At 30.8% G+C, this 26,050-nt stretch overlaps 2 protein-coding genes across 2 annotated transcripts; one reads left to right on the top strand and one right to left on the bottom strand.

Moving 5' to 3' along the window:
* Positions 1–11,765: 11,765 nt before the first annotated feature.
* Positions 11,766–17,673, top strand: LOC109811268 (uncharacterized). Its single transcript, XM_020374957.3, has 3 exons — positions 11,766–12,346; positions 13,763–13,891; positions 15,683–17,673. Exons 1-3 carry the CDS (start codon positions 11,939–11,941, stop codon positions 17,243–17,245), a joined length of 2,100 nt encoding a protein of 699 aa, XP_020230546.1. The 5' UTR covers positions 11,766–11,938; the 3' UTR covers positions 17,246–17,673.
* Positions 17,674–20,313: 2,640 nt separating this feature from the next.
* Positions 20,314–23,144, bottom strand: LOC109811281 (6,7-dimethyl-8-ribityllumazine synthase). The gene is made up of 4 exons (XM_020374974.3): positions 22,782–23,144; positions 22,590–22,682; positions 21,045–21,217; positions 20,314–20,720 (listed from the first exon to the last, which is right to left on the bottom strand). The coding sequence occupies exons 1-4, from the start codon at positions 23,059–23,061 to the stop codon at positions 20,526–20,528; spliced, it is 741 nt and encodes a 246-aa protein (XP_020230563.1). The 5' UTR covers positions 23,062–23,144; the 3' UTR covers positions 20,314–20,525.
* Between the last annotated feature and the right edge of the window lie 2,906 nt (positions 23,145–26,050).

Below are 26,050 nucleotides of genomic sequence, written 5' to 3'. Positions count from 1 at the left end.
GCATGTGTCTTCCTTCCGACATACATATATGTTGCAATAATAAAACACACCATTGGTTTTCGTTATGTTCATATAATAAGTCAACAGTTCCTAAAGGACACTCCCTCCCTTTTAGGATCTGAAGCAACTAAATATTGTTAAAAATGAAGTCTACAAATCTCTTACCATCACTCAATAACTACTCTATCACCTATTCATCAATTTGCATTCATTAGTCTTCATTAAATCTGTCTTCATCTAACAAATTAAATCGTTACTATGAACTTATAGCATTTATATACTAATATATATGCACTTATATTTTTTTTCCTATATTACATGGATTAATTTTCACTAGATCAATTTTGTTCAAGTAGAATAGAAACATTTATAGTTTATATATGAATATTTAATACAATTATATTTATAAGATTTAAATTTGAGATATTAATTAAGTTGAAACAATCTCATATTAGTTAATTACATGCTTGATTGGTGGTAAATTAACATATGGGAGAAACTAATTGCAGGAAATAATTTTGATTAAAGGAAAAATGATATTCTTATAATAATTTATATAATTGTAAGAGAGAAAAATATAGAAAACAAAGAGAAATTTAAAATATAAAAATGATATGATAGATTTATATAAATAAAGAAAATAATGTTTTTGCATGTCAGTGTATGATTACTCTTGACTATCTACTATAGTAATTTAGTACTTTTGCGAATATATATATGCATTTGCTGTAGAGAAGTAAATGCACAAAATATTGAACCGGAAAAAATAATGCACAAAGTAATATATCATAATGATGAATATTATAAGCTTAGTACCTTTCATGCTATATAGTGTCTTTTTTTATATATAATTTTAAAAAAATAATCTTTTAAATTAAATAGATATAATTTTTTTTCTTTGATGTGTTTATTTAAATTTTTTTCTTATTTTTTAAAGAAATAATTTGCTTCTAAAAGGATTACTTTTTAAAAAACACTTATTTAAAAATACTTATTTTTAAATTAAAAAAACATAATATATTATAATTAATGTTGATTGTGGACATGAAGTCCCCACTGAAGGATGTACATGGGTTATTGTCATTTCCAAACTGTATTGCAAAAATGGCACCACAGATTTTGGCCCCTTATATTGAAAACTTTCATCTAACTTGATCTTTTGAATTAAATATTATACTTGATGGATATTAAAATTAGGGATTTTAAATTGAAAAACATATATAGCACTTGGATATGTGAGAGAAAAGCAACAATTGGGAGCAATAAGGGCAAGAAAAAGACATTTGAACAAAGTGTAGTTGGTTGTCATTAAACAAAAATTGGAAATTAACCTTACTTTATATGATAACTATTAAATAAAGTTTGTTGGTAGGTTAAAACAAAGTCCCCAACATGTGATCATCTACCCTATTTTAGGGCATCTTTTCTCAATTCAATGCACCAGTCAACCGTAAGTTTTATTATCATATTATATGCATTAATTCTAAGTTGAAACTCAACTCAAATTAATTATGATAGTATTTGTTTTTTTAAAATTTATTATTGAGTGTTTTTCTTCATCAATGAGTGTTTTAACGACATTATTATACATATAGTTAAGAAATTAACTTCTTTTTATTATAATAATAATAATTATTTTTTTATTATTGAGAATTATAAAAAAAAATCTGTAATTAATCTTTAATCCTCAACTTTAAACTTAAAAATAATATGTAAATTATGTATATTAAAAAATACTTGCAAAATCAACCATAATATGTATAAAGTGATTGCTTGTTTAGAAATATTATTAGTAAAATTATATATATATATATATATATATATATATATATATATATATATAGTTTTAATTACCAATATTTCTAAACAAGTAATTATACACACAAATATATATATATATATATATATATATATATATATATATATATATATATTAAAAAATAAAATAAAAACCTTGCACCTAAATCTCAACTCCTTGTGTAAACACATGGATTTTTGAGTTATGATTGAGCCAACGTAGGAAACTTCACATAATAATATTGTTGCATCGAAAGTGCATTATTTTTACAGCATTAGATTGACTTAGAAGGTTTTATATTTGTTATTATAATGTTTATAATATTTTAATTATAATTATGTTTATAATGTTTTATAAAGTATCTTTGAGTAGCATTTTAATTGATTTTGCAGTTATTATGTTTTTAATGAATATATTCATGACTTCTCTTAGTTAATTAAAGTGCAATACTAACATACACATATGTTAGGTACTTAACTAAAAAGATACAAGAATTAAAATTACTATTTTTATGAGTATGGGTCAAAATACATATGTAGTTCTCTTAAATGTAGGTATAATGGTAAGTATTATAATATTTTCACACACAAAATAAAAAACACTTTAATACTCAACCTAAACCATGTACATTACCATCAGTAATTGAAAACCTTTGTATAAGTGCATTAATAGTATTTTAATAAAAAAATAGTTTTATTCTTTAACCAGTGTCTTAAAACATTTATTATTATTTGATATAAAAAAATTATTATCATTCTCTTATTTTCTTTTTCAGTATAAATAAAAAAATTATTTTCAGTATTTTGCAACTTATTTTTTTTTATATTGATAATATTTATTAAATGTTCATTATACTTTATAAATTTTGTAATAATTAGACGGTCTTAATACGGGAAGTGTGACCTAATTTCATACCCAAATATATATAAAAAGTAATTGTATCATAAAATCATAAGAAATTAATTATTGACTATGCACACACGACAGTTTCTTTTACCATGAGCACGAAATTTGACATATCAATTTTGTAAGAGTTGTTTTTGAAGAAGTTGTATTCAATCATACGACAATGAACTTTAAAACTAAAGTAGTAATGATTTAAAAATAAAAAGAGTAAATTACATTAACATATCTGATTTATTGCAAAATTATAAATAAAATTCTTATTTTTTCAATCTTTTACACTAAGTTTTTTAATTATTTAAAAAAAACATAACACTAACATTTATTTCTATTGTACAGTATCTTTCTATAAGACATGTCACTAGAAATGTGAAGAAAAAAAAAACAGATGTAATCTCTCACAAAACTCAAGCTGTTTTAAAGAAATTAACTCAAATGAAAATTATATGTTTTTATGTCATAATATTTTTGAGTTAATCACCTATACATAGTTAGTGTAAAAAAACTTTACACTGACAACCAACCATTTTTTTTAAAATAGTGTCATGTCAGTTACTTATTTAAAGAAATAATAATAAAATAAGTAATTTTAAAAGAATGATTAGTTGTTAATATAAAAAACTTTATAAAAATTTTTACACTGGTAGTGTATAGGTGATTAACTCTAATATTTTTGTGTTTAGTATTATCTAACCAACAATGGAATCCTTTCGAGGCGTATAAATTACTAATCAGTTTCATTTACTTAATAAAGTATTTTCTATACCAAAAATCAAATTTTGATCAGTACGTGTGTCAAATTTTATTATTATCTTAATGTGATAATATTAAGATCGTTTTAATCAATATAATGAAAAATAGTGTGATTAATAGCAATAATAATAAAGTAATTTAAATCCGCTTGTATCCCAAGATTATCTTATCAGAGACGAATAGAATTTATTTTTAGACCTAGCATAATAAATTATGAAAAATAATTATATATATATATATATATATATATATATATATGTATATATAATAGTTTCTGCTGTAAAGATATAATTTCTTACTATTTAAAATCAATATAGAAAATTTAATCATATTCAAGTCATGAAGTTTTTATGCAATTTGAAAAGGAAAGAAAAAAAGCATATAGATTCTCATTTAGAATTTGTTTACATTCCAAACCACTTATGTGGTATTTTTTTTTAAATATTCACTAGTTGATAATTAATTTTGTTTTAAAATTTGACTAATCATCTTTAATTAATTCATTTAGTATTTATCAATTATTTATACTAATATATTAAAGAGATACTCCTTTAATAATTATTTTTAATCTTTATATTTGTTGGATTATTATACTCTTTAATTATTAAAAAAATAAAAATTATTTTTTTAATAATTATCATTCACTTTTATAATAATCACTCACTTCATTATTTTTATTTTATTTTAAAAAATAAACATTAAGAGGCAAGATTTTTTTTTCTTTCTTACAAACAATTGCATATCTCATTATTTACTAACTACAGTAATATAAGAAATTGAGAGAGAGAGAGTTTCTGAAAACTTTTATTTTCATATATTGTTCTGATCTCATAAACAAAGAGACTAGTACATATAGTACAAAGGAGGCACATAGAGAAAGTTAAACTCTTAACAAACTAATGTCGAGCTGGCAAAACACCAATCAACTTATACAAACACTAACAAACTAATGCTGAGTTGGCAAAACACCAAACATCTTACAACAAATAAAAAACTAATGTTGCGTTGGCAAAACACTAGACAACTTACAACAAAATAGAGAAGAGTTCTATTACTCTATTACTCGCCCACAAACTCAGGATTGTGAGGAACTCAGAATCCTAAGTTTGTCTTTAAGAAAACTGAGTCGAGTCTTTGCAAAAGGCTTAGTAAGAATATCAATAACATGAGCTTGAGTAGGAACATAAAAGATAATTAATGACTTGTTAAGAACCTTTCACGCACAAAATATATATAGTTCCATATGCTTCGTTATGGAGTGCAAAATAGGATTATGACTCAAAATAATAGTGCTTTGATTGTCATAATATAGGTTTGGTGTAGGAACACTAATTTATAGCTCATGAAGAAGAGATTGAACCCTTAGAACTTTAGAAACAACCATTGCTAGACTTTTGTATTCAACTTTAGTAGTTGATCTAGCAACAAGAGTTTGCTTTTTGGACCACCAAGAGATGAGGTTAGGACCAAGGAATATAAACATGCACCTAAAGTACTTCTACAATCATCTACATCATATCTCAATCAGTATCTAAGAAAGCTTCTAAAGCAAGAGGAGTGGAAGTAAAGAATGGTCACATTAGCTTGGAACAAATCCAAATCAAAGAATAGTGTTTGTTCGTTGCTCATACTAGGCTTAGGGAGCTTGTTTTAAACCATAAATTGCCTTTTGTAGCTTACAAACAAGGCTTATATCAGAAACCTCAAAACCTGGAGGTTGAACCATATAAATGTCTTTTTCCAAGTAGCCATTGAGGAAAACATTATTAATATCAATCTGCTTGATAGGCCAGTTATTAGTAAGAGCTAAAGTCAACATGATTCAAATTGTAATATGTTTCATAGTTGGTGAAAAAGATTTTTGTAATCACAATCAATTTTTTCATGAAAATCGTTTGCAACAAGCCTAGCTTTGTACTTGTTCATTATGCCATCTGAATTTTCTTTGATTCTAAAGACCCATTTGCATCCTACAATAAATATATTAGGAGGTAAGGGAATTGAAGTCCAGATTTTATTAGCTATTAAAACATCATATTCAGTTTGCATAATAGATTTCCAAAATGGTGAGGCAAGAGCCTGAGTTGCTGATGTTGGTTAACAATAGTGAGGAGAAGAGTTGGGTGCAACCAAGGTTTAACAATGCCTAACTTTACACATGTTTTCATAGGATGAGTACTCCTAGGTGGTAGAGGAGAGGTCATTGTTTTAATGGAGGTAGTTGTAGTGGGTGAATCTAAGGGTAGATTGCTTTATGAGTGTTGAAGTGGGTGAGTTAGGCATAACTGTAATGGAGGAACTTGGGATGTAGGATGAATCAGGTGATATTGTGATTGAGGAGCATATAAGAGGATAAGCAAATAAAGGTAACTAATTAGATATAGTAGGTTTTGATATAGATTGGTAAGGAAACCTTTGTTCGTTAAAAAAAAACATATTTGGAAATGAATATCTTTCCGTTATTATCCAAGCATTTGTATCCTTTATGAGAATGAGAGTATCCTAAAAAACTACACTAAGAAAACTTGAACTATAATTTGTGGGTGTTATATGGTTGAAGAAAAGGAAAACAAGCACATCCAAAGACCTTGAGAAATGTAAAATTAGAACTTTTGTTATATAAATGGTTTGATATGGTATAGCTTGGTTATGATACACAGAATGAAGCTTATTTATAATATATACAATTGTATGAAAAACATGATCCTAATACTTCATGGGAAAAGAAGCTTGAGATATTAAAGTTAGACCCATTTCAACAATATGCCTATGTTTTCTTTCAACCACATCATTTTGATAATGATGTGTGTGGACATATTAAACCATGAGTGTAACGACCCACCATAGTCTTTACACTTAATGACTTAACAACTAGTAGTGGAATAATAACTTAGAATTATATATATATATATATATATATATATATATATATTTACAGATATGTGAATGTCTACTATATATCATGCATATAAATGTAAAGCAACTATACAAATATATACAATATAGATATAGTAATATAGTATAAAAAACTATACAACCTAAGTTATTGATCAAACAACTCGTATGCAAAGTTCCACTTAGTAGTAACACCAAAATATAAATGACTTCACCATCACATGATGGCCTTCTCAATACAACACCTTACATCTAGCTCTAATATACTCTTATACCATTTATGATCATTGTTGTCCAAACTACATGGAAAACACGCAAGAGTGAGATAGAGTTCAAATAAAACAACATATACAACACAAAATATAAGCAACATGGTACCTCATCACATCTATTATTTGACCAACATCTAGCTCTACAATACATTCAACACTATCAACATAAATAACCCAATCTACTACAACATAATATCAACTTAAACAACACAACATCAACAACTACTATTTCAACACATCAATATATTTCATCACATGTCAACACTGCATATGTACAACACAACTAAATCAACACATGATATGCATAATACAACAATTATATGCATCGTCGCACATTTCAATTAGGAGATCTTCTACAACACAAATGAGTTGTATAAAGTGGCTTGACCCTACCAAATCAACAACACGTGATGATCTTTTTGAGTTTGCTAGATCAACAATAAATTTGGGTATCAATCCACAACATAACACGATTTCTCAGATATTGTCACTTAAACTAGAAAGTCTAGTATTCTTGTTAGGATAGAATAACATGAGTATGGCCTACCACGACATTAGGTAGCTTAACTAAGTCTTTTATGAGATTAACCTACTGACTGTCCTCTAATATTATGCCCCTTTGATACTTAGTTAGAAACTAAGTTTTTGACTTTGTACTTTACTCAAATTAGTCACTTTGTAATTAGTATAGTTTAACTTGATCCCATACTATGGTCACTTTATACACATATGCCTTGACCTTACCCATATACAATATCAATTGAAGTCCTAGAAGAAACTCAACTATCCTCTTTAAAGGGCTAGTTTCCTAAGAAGGGTTTTAAATAAATTGGACTCTTCGAGTACCACAACACTATATCCAACAACATGATATGCAACTTTTAAAAATAACTTCTCCTCTAGTCCTATGTTAATCAACACAACTTTCAACACCATGCATTAATGCCTAAAGCATTCTCAACATTCATCATCTCAACAACACAACATCATCATGCTTAAAGCATATCCAACACACAACATACAACTCAACCCATTTTCAACTCTCAAACATCAATCATCTTTAAATATCATCATATTTTAACATGTATAAAATAATCAACATTTAGCAACTTAAAACTTGCAATAAACTACTCAAATTTACTCATTTTCATTAGCTCTTACTATAAAAAACAAGAATTTAATAAGCATCCAACGCCTGGCACCACACTTTTGGTGTCCTACATCATCGAGGTAGGGGACCCTCTATCTCGCCATGCCTAGAGTTACACAAATCGTGCCCAACGTGGATTAGGTTGAGGCACCCTTGGGACCTCACACTCAATGTGACAAAGTTCCACGCCTGACCTCAAACTAACCTAAGACAATTCTCTATTCTTACGTCTAACACCACCAATCCTATGTTTGATATAAGAGATAAAAACTCTCATATTAAAGTCATGCCCGACGCGATGAGCGATTTGCACACATGTAGCTCGCAAATCTACCTATCCTTCACTTGAAATGCAACAATCTCCAACAAGCAACACAATATACCATATAGAAAAAATTTAGCAACTCAAATCCAACTCAAAAATCAACATGCAACCACAAAATTCATCCCAAATAATCAAATTCTCCTTCATGAACCCCAAACCCCAAGTTCAACCACAACCATCAAGAATTATGCAATTTCGCCATATTATTGCAACGATTTAGCATCACAATCATAGAATAAATCCACCAACAACTCAACAATTCAACAAAAATCAAATATCTAGCTTCCTTTACCTTATAATCGAAGCACATTGGGGAAGAGAAGAAGAATTCTTAGTGAACCACAGAATGACTTCGAACCACCTTTACACTCTTGATTCATAACTTGCTAACTTGAATCCACAACAATAAAACAAGAATGAGGTTTCAAGAAAGAATTTCTCTTATAAGATGAGAGTTGGTGATGAAGAGAACTTACACTTCTAGAGCTTATCTCTCTGGTTCATCTTTCTAGATTTCTCAAGACTTGAATTTATGAAGCTCCATCTTAAACAGAAACCTTAAATATATACCCCTTTAAGGTCAAACTAGATCTACGTCCAGAGAAACCTTTAACTACCTAAACTCATAAAAAATCCTTAGATTTTTCAAAATTTTCTCAACACCAATCAACAATCTACACAACATCAGATAATTAATGAAAACAACAACAATACTCTATGACTCACAATGTTACAATGAGTGACCCCTAAGCTGTTAAGATATTGGGTAAAAGGCCAAAACTCACACCACCCCAATCAGACTGCAAAGATTTAATTTGGTTGTTAAGTTGAAGTTCAACCATAAATTGTTTAAATGTATTAAGTGTCTTAGATTTGGTTTTAAGAAAATAAATCCATGTATAACTATTTAATGCATCAACAAAAGACATGTAATATGTGTATCCCATAGGACTGTATATGGGTTGGTCCCCATATAGGAAATTAACTCTAAAGGAGAAAAGTAAATAGTAGTAGACATATGAGAAGGAATTCTATGAGATTTCTCCATATGGCATGCAAGACAAAAAACAATAACACTTTTATTAGAAACATAAATGTTACACAATTTGAGTGCATTCTGTAAAACAAAAATATTGGGATTGCCAAGTCTATTGTGCCACAATGAAAGAGAGGTGGATGTGAGTGTGTTTATAATGCCAGAAGATTTACAATTAGAAAAAAAAATGACAAAGTTAGGTAAACACTTGGCAACACTGGATTGAAAAAAATTGGGAAAGGTATAATGACCATTCGAACTGAGATAACCATTCAGCAAGACTTGATTATTAACTTGAGATTTGACAACACAATGATATGGATGAAATTCAAAATAAACTTGATTGTCTTGAGCAAATATACAACACTTATAAGATTTTTAGTAATGGTAGGAACAAGTAACATATTATTAAGATGTAAAATAGTATGAGAGTTAAAAGTGGAAGGAAAAGAAGTAGAACCAACTAGTTTAATTGGCGAACCTTGATCATTGCTTAAGAAAACATGCTCTTGAGTGTTAGGAGACACTTTAGTAGTGAGATTACCGAGATTTCTTGTAAAATGATGTGAGGCACCCGAATCAACAAACCAATTTTGTGATTGTTGTTAAGGATGGTATTAGTAACAAAGGCTTGGGGTTGAGGATATGTGAGACAAGCTTGGGTAGAGGGTCCAAGTGTAGGAACATGTTGATTAAGTTGAGGTTGTAAGACAAGTTGAACTAGAAGTTGGGGTGGTGAAAGGCAAATATGTTGGTAAGGATTACCATTATAATAGGCAGGATACTAAGGTGTTGCATACTATGGTGAAGCAATGTAATGTTGTTGGTGAGTAGGATAATTTTGTTGTAAAGGAGCATAGTTTGGATTGAACCTATGCATCATGACCAAACTTATAGCATACTTGAAATTGAATGTTGTTATGACCTTCATGACCTCAACGATCTCCTCTGTGACTTGAATGACCACCACGACCATTATTAAAACTAGAAAATGAAAAATTACTAGTTATAGGTTGAGAGGTTGTGGTAGTAAAATTAGCTTGAGGTTCATGATTAGTAGTTGTAGGTTGTTGTTCTAAAACCATAAGTGATGATGCTTGAGTCAAATTCAAGATAGAAACAAAATCAATAATATCTTTCTACTTTTTAATGTCACTTTCTTTAGCGAATAAAATCGGTTCAATACCATCAAAATCAAACCAATCTAGTTTTCTGTTGACAAGAACAACAACAACTTCATATTTAACAGGTAAAACTTCAAGAAGGGCATCAATTTGTTCTTGAATAGAAATAGTTTCACCTATCGAAATGAGAGAATCAAAATTTGATTTGATTCTTGTGAGAACCTATGAAATAGATTGATCTCCTTTTTTAGTGTTATGAAACTTGGATTGAAGATGTCAAGCCTATGCCTTAGTCTTGGAGTGAAAATGGTGATGAATCTTCTTCCATAATTATTGATAGTAACAACATCCAATAACTTTAAGTAAAACAAAAGAAAATAACCACAATTTGAACCATATAAGATGGTTCAAGCTATGATACCATGTAGAAATATAAAAAATTGAGTGAGAAAATTCTTGAAAACTTTTATTTTCATATATTGTTTTGATCTCATAAACAAAGAGACCGGTATGTATAATATAGATGAAACGCATAGAGAAAAATACAAACTCTAGAGTTTTTCTCTATTACTAACAAGTAAAAAAAATTGCTCAATTAATGAGCATTAAAAAAAAAGTTATTTGTTTGTAGTGAATGAGAAAAGTGAGAACGAATACATACAAATACAGCATTTGCACCTAAGAATTTTCAGGAATCCAGTACACTAGGCTCTTTTATTAGAATTTCTAGCCAAATAAAAAAGTACATCCCGCTCCATAGGGTACTCCGAAAATTAAACAATGACCACACAAACTTAGGATCCGTCATCATGCATGGTGGCCCCACATACAAGTGTAACCTCATAGATTCTGTGGATTTCATCAAAACTTAATTGTCTTGTCATGCCTATGCATGAATCAATAGCATGGAACATATTAAATCATTAGTCTAACTTTCATTAAAAAATTTAGTTAGGATTAGTAGCCGTTAGTGATCCCTTTTTCATAGTTTAAGCCCAACCTAGATCTAACTAGCAAAAATTTAACACCCATTTGAATAAACAAATGTTATGTCAAATCCAATAAAATAACACGCAAAAGAAACCGATGCTAATTCATCATGACAAGGATCCACTCTACGACAATAAAATTGCTACACGACAATTTATTTTTATATATCACTCTAAAACAATCCTATTTTGGGGCGAATGAGAGTGTAAAGAAAATAAAAATAGACAAAAAAAAAGAGTAAAATTGTATATGAATTAGTGAATGAAGGGCATGTGGGGTGCCATAGTTAAATTAAATGCGTGGCGTGTTGTGAGATGGCCACGTGGAAGCTCCCTCGGATGCTTTCATAGTCTTGTGCACTAACAGATAGATAGATCTGTGTTTTTTTTTTTTTTTTTTTTTTTTTTTTTTTTTTTTCTTTTCTTATGTACTATTATTTCATTAACATTTAAATTATAAATTTGAAGCGTTATATTAGAAAATATGATAATTTGTATTTTGTTAAAAATTGTGATGAAGCATTGAGCGAAGTAGAGGAGGAAGAGGGATACGTTGAGCGTACGTAGAAATATACGGAGAGTGAAAAGCATGCGTATATCTCTCTAAACCTCACTTATTCTTACAACGAAGTGGTTTCCGCAAAGAAGAAGTTGTAGTTGGCATTTCGCAATGCGCAACACTCGCCGCAGCCGATGAAGATCTCCGCCGACTCCACGCGTCCGCCGCGCCCATTGCCGCCTCCCAAAACCCTACCTCCCTCGCCGGACTCTGATCTCCAGCTGCACCGCCGCCGCCGCCACCCCCGAACTCCGGCCAGCCGATGGAGGCGGACTGCCGGAAAGCGCAGCAGGCCTGAGACTCCCCTGTCCAAGTGGAAGATCCACGACGGCAGAGAGAGGACCGCCGCCGGAGGCCACGGCGATCCGCTCGAGGAGCTCGCCCGGGAGAATGAGGCGACGCTGCCGCCTCAAGCCGTGTCGGCGAGGAAGCTCGCCGCCGCGCTGTGGCGGATGCAGCTTCCGGAAGCGGTGGAGTGTGACGGCGCAAGGCGGAGGGGTTCGAGAAAGATTGGTGGAGATCGTTTGGGATTGGGAGTTCAGGTAAAACCCTATTTGGTTCATTGCTTTGTTCAGAGATCGTTTAGTTTTTTTTTTTTTTTTTTTTTTTTTTTTTCTGCTTAAGTCTCTTGTTGCTCGTATTTGCTTGCTGATTCTGATTGAAGTTTTTGAGTTTGATGAAATGTTTTCCGTTAGTTACGGAAATAGCAAGTTGTTTTGCTTGGTCAGTTTTAATTATTTTCTATAATTAAAATTTTGGGAAATAGGAAACGAAGTGGGATCAATGTGGAGTTGTTTTTAAAATTAAAAGCGAAAATGGGAAACGCTTTCTCAGTTTGATGTTTGATGCTTATTTTGTTGTTGCTTAGTTTTGAAGGTTTAGGTTTGACCTTTTGTGATTCCATCTTTTTCATGATTCTGCATGTTCCATCGTGTGTGATGAGGGTCTTTTATTAGGCTTTCTGTTGAAATGATGTACTCTCTCTCTCTCTCTCTATATGGTAGTGTGTTACACTTTTATTGGTTGTTGATTTTTTGTGTTAAATGTTTGAAGTTCATTAAGTGTAACCGGTGATGAATAAATGTTTGATAACTAACGAGTGACCGTATGGGGGAATGAAAAGATTAGTACTGGAGTAATTCACGACCTTAAATGAAAGGGGGAAAAGTAATCATTTCAAGCCTAATAAAGTGTTGTGTAGTTGACTCATGATTCATTTTTGGTTTACTGCAGAACTTGTTATTGTCTAATGCTACCTCCTTTTCTTTTTATTTGTCTTTTAGGGTTTATACGCCTAAACCAAGGAATATAATAAATTTTATTGATTTTAATAAAATAGTTATGAAGTTTCTAATTTTGTCCTTTGTGTTTCAACGCTATAATAAATGTAGTATTAATTTTTTCATTTCCACTTTCTTAATAAATGTGAGAAGTAAAGATATAATTGGTAAAAGAGTAATTAATGTTTTCTTGGCTAGTTGGAGAAATGACTTGACCAGGGCTTTTGGGCGGAGATAATGGAATTGAGAAATAATATTTGTTCAACAATATATACACCACCATTTGTTGTTTATCCCTCTCCATCACATCATTTATTACATTTATTAATGATGGAGAGATAAACACAAAAAAATGTTGTATGAATTGTTTTATGTGTATCATTATTACTAAATTGAATTTTTGTTATAAATGTTTTTCAGTACCTGTATGTAAACGTTTGCATTTTGAACTGTTATGCTTTTAATGCTTGTTCCTAAGTAAGCCCTGCAATATGCTGATTTGTATTTTTCATTTATTTACTAGAAGTTTGTGGGTGCCTGCATTATTAGGTAATTGTTTTTTGTCATTGCATGCCACATTCATGTAATTATTGTCATTATTTTCAGCATTTGGCGGTTTGTTGTCATAATTTTTTTAGTTTTCACCTTTAGTTTAGAACTGATATCACTTGTCTACAGCATGGAATTGGCCATGTAGACCACCAATTTCTCAGCCATCAAAGTGGCATGATGCATGGTTCTGCTACGAAGAATTCATCACAAAGTCCTCATTCTATTTCTGGGATTAAGAATGGACACTTTTGTGAGGTATTATGTTTTTTATTTATTACTTATTACTTATAAATTTAATAATGGCTCTGAATATTGAAGAGTATAGAGTGATCCATATACATAACAGCATTGCTATATGGTATGAAGACTATTCGTAAGAAAACACATGAATCCTACATGTTCATTTTTTTTGGACAAGCATGTAATTTAGGAGATAAGTAATATTAAAAAAATTGATGGAAATCATCCCAGATTCTTTGTGCTTCCTATACATAAAGAATAAAGACTGAAATACTATTATTTCCTTTCCTGCATTCACTTCTGCCTTTTTGTTTTGGGGTGAAAATATGAGGCCGAGGCCCAAGACAGTAGAGAAACTACATGGAATCTAATCTATGGACATGGTTCCCATTACAATCATGTGCCAGAAGACTAGAAGTAGTAGTAAGAAACCTAAGCTAATCATTGCAGATTTTGATCTTTCTGCCTGAATCTGCAGACTGACTTGCTTCTCTGTAGTTATGCATGATATCAACTAGCCAATCCCTCTTCAACAGACTAGTTAGAACCCTAGACTAATTATTGCAATTTTTGATCCTTCTGCCTGAATCTGCCATGGCCCATGAGCAAGAACAGTGTGCAGACTTGCTTGCTTCTCTGTAGTTATGCATGATATCAACTAGTCACTCTGTCTTAGAAAGACAAGTAAGAACCCTAGGCTAATCATTGCAGATTTTGATCCTTCTGCTTGAATATGACATGAGCAAGAACACTAGACAATCTGCAGTCTTGGTTACTTCTCTATTGTTATGCATGATAACTAGCCAATCCCTCTTCAAAAAACAAATAAGAGTTTGTTTGAAATTTTGAATAAACTTCTCTAATAGTACTACTGGAAGAAAAGAAAAATAAGAAGCAAAAATGAAATAAACTTCTCTATAAATTAAAAGTAGTAGTTTATGCATAAGCGAATTTTTAATTTTTTTGGAGAATCTATATGAGAGAGTTTTTACAAATTAACTTAAACATAAGCTACTTTTAGCTTATGGAGAAGCTTAGTTCATTTTTCCTTCCTATTTTTTTTTTCCTTCTGGGAAGTGCTTATGGAGGAGTTTATCGAATTAGACTGTAAGAACTCCAGGCTAATCATTGCAGATTTTGATCAATCTGCCAGAATATGCCTTGAGTAAAAACACTAGACAGTCTGCAGACTTTCTTGCTTCTCTATAGTTATGCATGATATCAACTAGTCAATCCCTCTTCGAAAGCTCCTTAAGTCTATATGATCTCGGAAGCAGAAGTTTCTTGTACCATACCCTTGATCATATGAACAAAGCAAATGGAAAATTGTATCAAATAAAAAAAATGGCAAATGCCTGCTTTAATCATAAGTCTATGCATTGTTCTAAAGGCTGGTATTTTTTCAAGTTAGGAATAATATGTCTATCACTCAGGTACACACACTCACATGCTCATGTATGCTGACATGACAGCCACCCATTTGAATTTATAAACACGTAAACAGATATGATATAGAAGATGGATCTATTGGATTGTATGCATTTATACATGAAATTGAGTGTTGCTTAGATCCATGCTATGTATAGATGTAATTTTCTGTGTAAAAATTCACAGGCTAAACAGTTTCACATTGTTGGGCAAACCAAAGTAGTGAAAGTGTCATTTAAATATCAGTCATATCGAAGGAAGCTACTCTGGTAGAGACGTAGAGTAAAAAGTTTAAGAAGTGGCTAACTTTTACTTTCCCAAAGTGAAAGCGTAAACTATTAAAGTGCTAACCTCTTCTGTTACTATTTTTTTCTTCAGCTCAAGCCTTCTTTACAGTTTACCAGTACAGCAATGGAGGGGGCAACAAAGTGGGATCCTGTTTGTTTAAAAATATCAGATGACGAGCAGCATATCTACAGCCAAATGAAACTACTGGACCAAAAGGTTAGCACCGTTTCTGCTGTATCTGCTCTTGAAGCTGAACTAGAGCAGGCTCGTGTACTGATTCAGGAGCTTGAGACTGAACGCCACTCCTCCAAAAAGAAACTCGAACATTTTTTAAAGAAAGTTGGTGAAGAAAGGGCCTCATGGCGAAGCAAAGAGCATGAGAAAATCCGCGCTTATGTTGATGACATTAAATCAGAGTTGAGTCGAGAAAGGAAAAGTCGCCAGAGGATTGAAATTGTCAATTCCAGGTTGGTTAATGAGTTGGCAGATGCTAAGTTATTAGCAAAAAGGTACATGCAGGATTACGAGAAGGAAAGGAAGGCTAGAGAATTGATTGAGGAAATTTGTGATGAGCTTGCTAAGGAAATTGGAGAAGACAAGGCTGAAATTGAAGCTATGAAGAGGGAATCTATGAAACTTAGGGAAGAAGTGGAAGAAGAGAGAAAGATGTTACAGATGGCTGAAGTATGGCGTGAAGAACGTGTTCATATGAAATTGATTGATGCAAAAGTTGCTCTTGATGAGAAGTACTCACAGATGAATAAACTAGTAGCAGATTTGGAAACCTTTCTCAAATCAACAAATGTGAACCCAAATGCTAAGGAGATGAAAGAGGCACGGTCACTTCAACAGGTTGCAGCTGCTGTAGACATTAAGGACATCAAGGGATTTTCATATGAGCCACCTAATCCAGATGATATTTTTTCCATTTTTGAAGATGTAAATTTTGGGGAACCTGACGAGAGGGAGATTGAACCATGTGTTACTTACTCTCCAGTGAGTCATGCCTCAAAGATTCACACAGTGAGTCCTGAAGCCAACTTGATTAGTAAGGATAACTTTCAAAGATGTTCTGATGTATTTATGGATGACAATGGTGATATAGAAGATGAAAGTGGATGGGAAACTGTGAGCCATGTTGAGGATCAAGGATCAAGTTGTTCACCCGAAGGGAGTGCCCTATCAGTGGCAAGGAATCATCGAGAAAGTGATGTCTCAGGGAGGAGTGTGCTTGAATGGGAAGATAGTGCATGTGGAGAGACTCCAATAACAGAAATCAGTGAAGTCTGTTCAGTCCCAACTAAGCAATCCAAGAAGGTATCCTCCATAGCAAGGCTTTGGAGGTCTGGCCCAAACAGTGGGGATAATTACAAGATAATCTCTGTGGAGGGAATGAATGGTAGGCTTTCAAATGGAAGGGTATCTAATGGGGGCATAATGTCTCCTGACTGGGGACTTGGTAAAGGTGGACTAAGCCCCCAAGACCTTCTATGCCAGTTGAGTTCTCCAGAGTCAGCAAATCTGCATAATCGAGGAATGAAAGGATGCATTCCTCGCACCGTGCAGAAGAGTAGTTTGAAAGCCAGACTTTTGGAGGCTAGGATGGAAAGCCAGAAGGTTCAGTTGCGCCATGTTCTTAAACAGAAGATTTAGATATGAGCACACAGACAGAGATTCCTTACCTGTATAACTGAAGATTCGCCCACAAGCTGCAGTTTTGTTTTGAATTGTGAAAGTACAAATCTACTGCTTCAAGAAAAACTGCTCAGAAATGATGGGGGGGGTCATGAATAAATGCACTTTTCCTGCCTCGGACTTTGGTGGCCATGTTTCAGTTGTTGAACATCACTCATATTTAAAGCATTGAGCAGATAATCTTTCATCCCCTTGTGCCATGCCTTATATCCTTCTATCATGACCAGCCTTGCTTCATTTTGTTTAGTTGCCCTATAAAAGTTCAGAGAAGCATGTTGCTTGTATTTGTAATTTAAGTCTGAGGACAAATATGTAGGGAAACCAAATCATCATAAGGTATAGATGAAGCATTATCTTTTTAGCAATTTAATTTTTCTATCTTCGTAGATGTGACTTAGAATTTGTCATATAGATTGTAGATCACGAAGGCGATTTCTGGTCCCAGGACTGAATTTTTAACAGCGATAATAAAACTTGATACCTGAAGGCTAGGATGGACCACTTGCTCTGTCTGTGACTGTTTCTTTGGAAAAATGAGTACTGTTTAACTATTTACTGAAGAATAATAATAATGAGATTAACTTATTTCCCCCCTTTCGGTTGCTGAGGAATTATTGATGTAAAGTGGGAGTTAATGAAAACGCGTGGAGAATAATTGTCCTAACCGGATTGCTATTCTAGATTGCAGATACAAAGGTATAAAATCAAATTGAGTTTGCGAGCAACTTCATTTACAAGTAAATGATGAGAAAATCAACCATATGTTATGTGTGATAAACAATAGTTTTTTTTTTGTAATAATTTTTTATTACAATTGAGAATGTGTATTTTATTTTCTCTTATTTTGAAAAATAAAAGTTAAACGGAAATAGAGAATTAATTTTCGACCGAGGAAATGATAAATTCCCTTGAAATATAAGTCCAATGCAAATGACTGTTAGGAGCATATTCTTTCTAAAAGAAAATTAATTAGTTAAAATTTATCAAATCAGAATAAAGAACAGTAAAGATGTGAAACACATAAAGTAATTTTTTAATAAAGTTCAACAAATAAAAACATGTGTTAAAGAAAGTATAGTCCAAGAACAAAAAGCATTACATTTGATGCAAATGAAAGTTAAGTTCATTACATAAAAACGGAAAGGAGGGTAAAAAATTATAGGTTTACATATGGTGGCCAGAACAACGATGCTTTCAATTTTTCAAGATTTCTGCTCGCTTTTCATGGAAATGATTGTTAGGGTACAGTACTGTACTTTCATTTCAGACGTACCCTAAAATTAAAGGAAGGAAAAAAATATTATTAAATATCAAAGGACTTGTTTGTAAGAATGTTTTTAATTTGTAAGCAACAAAAGTGAGTTTTAGTCCAGCCTGTTAGCAATAATCTTTTAGATGAATCTTTGCCGATGGTCTCAACATGTTAATAGTAATATTAGACGTGCCTTTCTATTCTACCATGTTTATTAAAAAAACACTACAATTATTGAATGAGTGCTACTTATAAAACCTAATGAAATAATGAGTAGTATGGTTATCATTAGTTTGTTTGGTTTAGGATTGATTCTACCATTTTTTTAATCCAGTTTATTAAATCAGTGGTTTTATGTTGTAATTAAATCAATGTACACGAAAATTCTTCGAATCAATGATATTCATGGTACTGTGAGCTGAAATTAGTCTCTTTTTTTTTTTTAGGTTCGTTCCTGGAGTATCCACCGCCGACAGCAGTGACTAATCTCCTCGCTACGTTGGAGGCACCTCAAAGGGTGGGATAGCTGGCCCCAAGATTTAACGCGGCTGCATACACAAGGCAGGATTCGAACCCCTGACCTTGCTTAAGCGTGGATCAACCCCTACCGCTGAACCACACGCTTGGGGTTGAAATTAGTCTCTAATATAATGAGTTTGAGATGTTTATGAAAAATAAAATAAAAAATACAATAGTTAGACTGGTTACTAGTTCAGTTTTAATTTTAATAACCATAATTTTTAGTTAGCTCCACAATTTAAACATTACAATTAAAAGCTATAGCAACTTTTTATTCTGAACTTACTTAAAATGAATGTCGTGTATTTCCACCATTTTATGGAGTTGCTCTCAGTAATTGATGGATAGTTATACTTTACGTGAAAAAAAATATATTATAATTTGAATAAGTATTACAATGTAAAAGATGTTTTAATGTCATCTAACAACAATATATATATATATATATATATATATATATATATATATATATTAAGTTTGTTAAATTTTACTTTAATTACCTTAAAAGACACTCCATTAAAGATTTTTGTTAGTGTAATTTTTTTTACTGTTAGTACTGCCTATTAAATTCAACATACTTTTTTATATGAAAAAAATTCAATATTCTTTTAGCCTGCACCTTTTTTTTATTTTAATTTTTATACATTTTAAATAGCTTGAAATTAGTCTTTATTATCATTTTGCGATAACCTAATATACACTTAATCGCCACAGAAACTATTTTTTTTTAAACTTTTATAATGACTAAAATTAACAAAGAAATATTGAAGAACTAAAATTATATACATATATATATATATATTTGATGAATTAACTAAAATTATATTTAGTTACATAGACAAATGAGCTTATTTTTCTTTAATATGTTCGTCGGAAGAATTAAAAAGTTATAAAATCACCAAATGCGATCACGTATATCATATACAGTTGTAGGTGTCACTGGAATTGTCATTTAACCTTATAATAACTTTTTTTATATTTTATTCTGGGCTGAAGGTCATGTCCATGGCCTTATGAACCACACATCCAGTGTAATTATGAGCGTTGATGTTGAAAAGTTAATCCAAACAATAAATTAGATTCTGTACCATCACATTTCCAGAACTGATATTTCAATTTGATGCACCTGGCATATATGATGTATTTATTAATTAATAACAGAATCTTTGTTTTGTCGGACTAATTGAAACGTGGGAATCATATGTTAAAAAAGAAAGAAGATAGTTAAAAAGACACTGGAATAAGTGGATTCAGATGAAAACAAAAGCTGATGATCTGATTTTCCATGTTAAATGTCTTCTACCAAATAAACAAAGAGGCTGTTTGTCTTTGAAAGGTGTAACTATGATGCACCTCAAAAGTAAAACGTTGAGGAGTTGAAAGGATACAAATTTGTGTTCATCATGCCAATATTTACAAGCTAACAAAAATATGTACAAGAAAGCATGAAACACCATAATAGACAAATCAAACAGAAGGACTAGATCTGAGAACCCTCTCAAGCTTCTCAGCTTTGATGTAATCATTGTCAGTAAGAGGTCCAGCAGGAAAAGGTGTGATTTCCACAATGAGATGGGGAGTTGGGAGCTCATCAAAAAGAGCTCTCACATTGTTGCAACACACACTTTCTCCATGAGCACTTTCCCTTCGGATTTGGCAACCCTACAATTGTCATTTTTTAGCAGCATGCAAGTTAATCATTTTAAATTATGGGTGAAAAAATAGATGAGCAAAAAAAAAGACTGACAAGTGCAACAAGGCTGAGGACCAACAAGTTGTTGATCTGTGTAGTATTGGACTTGGTTCCTTTAAGTAAGGTTTTAATTTCAAGTGTTGTAAATGGAAACAAATATGGTTGGAAGGTGAGAATCTACTAAAGTGGTAAGTCAGGTTCTTCAACAGAGACTAATTATTAGCAAAATCACTAAATACTCCGTACCAATATCATTGTTATTAAAGAAACAAAGATTGAAGAAAAATTCAAACCTTATGAGAGGTGGCATCAACAAAGTGATCATCATCGGATAATAGAGATGCAATAGCTTTAAGAAGACGTCGTCCCTCGGGCTTGGATGGGACTCTATAATTCCTTCTAAGAGTACCCTTTGTTGTGGGATGCCATTTGCTAACAAATTTCCTTCCATTAGCTTCTTCTTTAGCTGACCACATAAAAATGCACAGAACTGAAAACATGTACTTTGAAACAACATCATCAATAATGGAAGAGAAAACATAGATAAGGAAACACATTGGATTTGCATGCATTGCAAGTGTCAAGATTTACAGATTTATGGCAAAGGAACAGTGGAAAGAGAGAAAGGTGAGTAACAATAATAAGAAAAATATAATAGACTAGGTATATGATGTTAAAATATTTTAATCCTGCAGTACTATTTATGCAGATATTTAGGGCAAGGACTTGTATACTAGTTCAATCTCTGAGTCACTAACAATAAGACCAACAACCCTAAAATGTTTTAACACTCCTAAAGCTTAGCATTGTTACATGTATCAGTAATCCCATAAAAAGAGAACAAAGACTGTCAATTTTTAAGCCAATTGATCTCATCTGAACACGGGAAACTAGTACCCATGATCCTACAAAGGGTTGAAAACCTATTGATAAGACAGGTCATATAGATCTCTTTCAACTTGGGAATTTTTTGAGGGATCAATGTTGAACCAAGCTTCCTTCTCTCTCTTGCTTCCCCACCTAAGACTGAGGAAATAACAAAACGCTGGAAACACCCTTGGCATATAGCCCTTTGATTCTCCTCATCAAATTTCCTCAACCTTTCTCTTCAGTGGTCCACTCAACCTACAAACCGGTCTCCAAAACACGTGTAAAGTATCATACTACTCCCCCAACATAGTGTGACATGGTAGACAAATAACCATACTCCATAAGCATGTGGTCAGAGTTTGATCTTGAAGGTTCTGTTTATAAAAGAACATCTGTTAAAAAAAGTTAATCTCTTAAATGGATCTTAATATTTTGAGAAATTAGTCTCCGGCTATTGGCTGGAGTTCATCCAAAATAGTATCATCCCACCAATAATGACCTCCTACCAAGTCCCCAAAAACAGTCAGGTATGGTACCACCCAATAACACACAAATGGGGTCCTTTACTACAGTCCAACAGTACCACAGCCCCGTTAAACAACGATTACAAAAACAAAATAGCCTTCACCTCCCTGACCAGCTAACACACGGCCCAAACCAGCTTAAATTCAACAGAAATATTCACACTTCAATAGGAAGCTACTGTTGGGATTACAAGGTTAACACCGGGGAAAATTCTATCAATGGGCCATGACATGAACCAACCACTCAATTTAATTTCACATTACGTCTTTACTCAAAACTTTAAGGCATCAGGTTTATGTCTTCCTCACTTATACACTATTGATATGTCTTCTCACTTATACACTTCTGAACATATCTATCTTGATTCAATGCAAGACTCTCATTCACAGAAACTATCACCGAAATAATGCAAAGTGGGATAACAAGTATATAATCGGACAAACATGGTTTTCCAAGTATGGTGTGGGCCCATTTAGAGAAGCCCAAGTCAGCAGCAGCAGCAGCAGATTCATCACTGGTGTGCCCAATTTCCAAATCTGAAAGAACCACCCAACTTGAGTAAAATTGAAGCACTCTTCCAAATAAAGGATGAAAATTTGAAAACAAAAAAGAAGTAATTAATTAATTTGTTTGACCTGAGACAAGAGGGTTGGCTTGAGATCCAGCCAAACCAGCCTTGAGGAGGGCATAGAAGATGCAGAGCCTTCCAGCCCACAAAACAGGAGCCTCAACCAAAGAGGCATTCACACAAACACCTCTTGTGCCACACACTGAAGAACTCCCTTTGAGTCTGAGTTTGAGGGAAATGGGAAAGAGGGTTTTGGGCAAAAGGGACACTGGCGATGAAGATGGATTGAGATTGTTGTGAAGAAGAGAAACGCAGCTGAGTTGCACCATGGATGCTGAAAGAGCCATTATTTCCTTTCTTTTCTTTGGCCTCGTAAATCACTGCTCATTCTCTATGCAGTGCAGGAAATGATATTTTCTCACTTCCATGTCCCCACCACGTCGCATCGCTGGATAAGGTTAATTTAGTTTTTTTTTTTAGGGTTAAATATGAGATTTTTTTTAAGGAGTTAACATGTAGTCACCAACACTACTTTGTATAAGTAATAGAATTTGTGTCTTTGAATGAGTTAATCATTCTTAATATAAATTTTTTTATATTGATAATTAATTATATTTTTAAATTATTTTATTTTATTTTTATTTGATTAAATAAGTAAATAACATAACATTATTAAAAGATATAATTAGTTGTCAGTATAAAAAAAATTTACACTAATAATGTATGAGTGATTAATTCTTTGAATAATGATTATAAGTATGAAATGAATTGTTAACGTGTAAATATTTAATTTGTATATATTTAAAATTTAGACAAATAACTACTTCAATCGTAATTTTTTGACAAAATTGATTTAGTGATGAGATTTAAGTATCATATATAAATTTTAGATTTTAATGTTATTGTTGTTGTTTTAATCTTTTCTATTGATAAAAAATATACATAAATTAATAAAGACTAATACAAATAATAAATAATAGATAGAAACTTTTTATGTATATTAATAAAGGATTGATTTTCTTGACATATGTATGACATTTTTTTTAATTAGGAGAGACAAAATTTATTTGGGTGATTTTTACATTTCAAAAGAATTCACTCTCTTACTATTTATTATTTTTTTACAATAAAAAGTAAGAAAATTAAATCTTAATTATATTTAAGAAATATAATTATTTATAAACCATATTATACAACTATATTTGTAATTGACAGGTTTGATACATCATGTGATTATTAAAATTTTAATTTAATAAATATACTTACTAAAGAAAATTTCTCGATGTCAGAAGTGAAATTTTTTAGTAAGTCTCTGCTGACTTTCAATTTAATAAGTAAAGTGTTGAATCAATTTAGAAATTATTGAACTTTGACTAATCACTAAGTCGACAATGATATTTGGTTTAAAAACCCTTAATATGTCATCAACTTTATGCTTTATAATCATGAAAGTGTCATTTTTTATGTATCATTATTAATGATAAAAAATTCACAAATGAATTGATACTAGACTTTTATTTTCACTCCTTTCATCTCTTTTGTTTAGTTTATAAAATGACTTAAATGTTTTAATTTTTTATTCTTAAATAATTCTTTACACTTCTGTTCATAATCACAATTTCACTTTTGAAATTTTTTTTTGAGATAAATATGTACTATTTTAAATAAATTTTTTAAAATAAAATATGATTGTAAAAAGGAAAACACTTTCTAAAAAGATTTTTTATTTCAAAAAGTATTTTTTGTCATCGTATATTTTTTCTAGATAGTGCTTTTTAGAATGATATGTTTATTTAACAAAATAATTTCTAAATTAGTAAATGTTTGTTGTTGAAACTATTTTCTGGAATGGTGTATATTTATTTTGAAAAGTATTTTTTTTGAATAATTTATTAGATAAATTAATAAGTTGGACATTTCTGACCCACCAAGTGCAATCAATAGCTATTGGTCATAGCCAACTAAAGCTAAAATTTTATTAAAGAGTATTTTCAGAGTCTCTTAAGGGAATATAAGGTAATTTACCTCGACATTATGAATAAAATTGAGAGCATGTATTTGTCATTAGTAGCTATTAAATACTACAACTTTCACATATTTTTTTTTATTTTTAATTATGATATTAGTATGAAGTATGCATCGTCAAAAATAGTAATTAATCTTTGTCGGAGATTATAAGTACATACAAAAATCATGAGCGGGTACAAGGTGAATATTCTCCTCCCAATGTAACCTATTTCATAGGTAATTCCAGAATTCAAACTCTTTGACAATTTGGTCAAAGGATACAAGTCGCTACTACTTATATCGGTCAATATTGGTACAACCTTCACATTTATGCATATGAAAAATTGTATTTTTATATGTGCGTTAACATTGTACAATTTTTTTTAGAGTTAAACATTTTTTTCTTATAAATATATAAAAATTCATTTTTATTATCTCATTTTTAAAATGTTAGTTTTTCTAAAAAATGTATTAAATTTTATATTAACTCTTATATATTAAACACAAACTTTTATCTTGTATAATAACATTTGTAAGTACATTTTTTTTGGTGAAAGGATTTTTAGAGATATTTTAAACTTTTTATCTAATTTAATTTTTATTTATCATATTCATTTATTAATTAAATTTTAATATTTTAAAATAAATTATCAATAAATAAAAATAATATTATGTTACAATATAAATTATTTACTATAAATCTAAAAAATATATTTTAAAGTATCTATTTATAAAACTTTCAAATATAATTTATATATTCAAATATAATATTTATATTTATATATAATTTATTATAAATTTTATTTATACTTAATAAATATTTAACTTGTGCAATTGCTAAAATTATAGTTTATTATTTATTTCATTAATCCAATTTAATAGTAATGTTTAGTTAAAATCTCAAACTTTTATTTTTTTAATTAGCATTCGTGCATGACATGTCTGGTGATATATAAGATGTCACCATTAAATTAGATTAACAAAATCGGTGATGAGATAAAATTTGACATATTTTTAAAAAAAGTTGATATTTTCAAAATGAGAGATTAAAAACAAACTTTTATATACTTATGGGAATGAAAAAAATGTTTAACTCAACTATGATAAAGGAAAATAACAAAAAAGGAGAAAAATATATGATATAAAATAATTAATGTGATAAAAAATAATTAAAAAAATTATGAAAAATGTCATATAATAATTCTATTATATTTTTTATTATTATTTTAAATTTTTTTATATAGTAATTGATTTCTAGAGCATGTTCTATTAAACTATAAATTAATTTTAAAAGTTTTTTTCCTTTACATTAAAAAAAATAAAAACATT

Source organism: Cajanus cajan, chromosome 2 (genome assembly GCF_000230855.2).
Source record: "Cajanus cajan strain Asha chromosome 2, NIPB_CcT2T_4, whole genome shotgun sequence".
In the NCBI taxonomy this organism is placed as follows: Eukaryota; Viridiplantae; Streptophyta; class Magnoliopsida; order Fabales; family Fabaceae; genus Cajanus; species Cajanus cajan.
This window is presented reverse-complemented; position numbering and strand designations above follow the sequence as displayed.

Bases quoted from the DNA above. Each gene is read 5' to 3' on its own strand.
- LOC109811268 (XM_020374957.3), top strand. From the start codon at position 11,939: ATGAAGATCTCCGCCGACTCCACGCGTCCGCCGCGCCCATTGCCGCCT. The intron at 12,347-13,762 runs GTAAAACCCTAT...ACTTGTCTACAG, and splicing joins GTTTGGGATTGGGAGTTCAG to CATGGAATTGGCCATGTAGA. The intron at 13,892-15,682 runs GTATTATGTTTT...TTTTTTCTTCAG, and splicing joins AGAATGGACACTTTTGTGAG to CTCAAGCCTTCTTTACAGTT.
- LOC109811281 (XM_020374974.3), bottom strand. From the start codon at position 23,061: ATGGCTCTTTCAGCATCCATGGTGCAACTCAGCTGCGTTTCTCTTCTT. The intron at 22,683-22,781 runs GTCAAACAAATT...TGGTTCTTTCAG, and splicing joins AGCCAACCCTCTTGTCTCAG to ATTTGGAAATTGGGCACACC. The intron at 21,218-22,589 runs GTTTGTCCGATT...TTATGTGGTCAG, and splicing joins CACCATACTTGGAAAACCAT to CTAAAGAAGAAGCTAATGGA.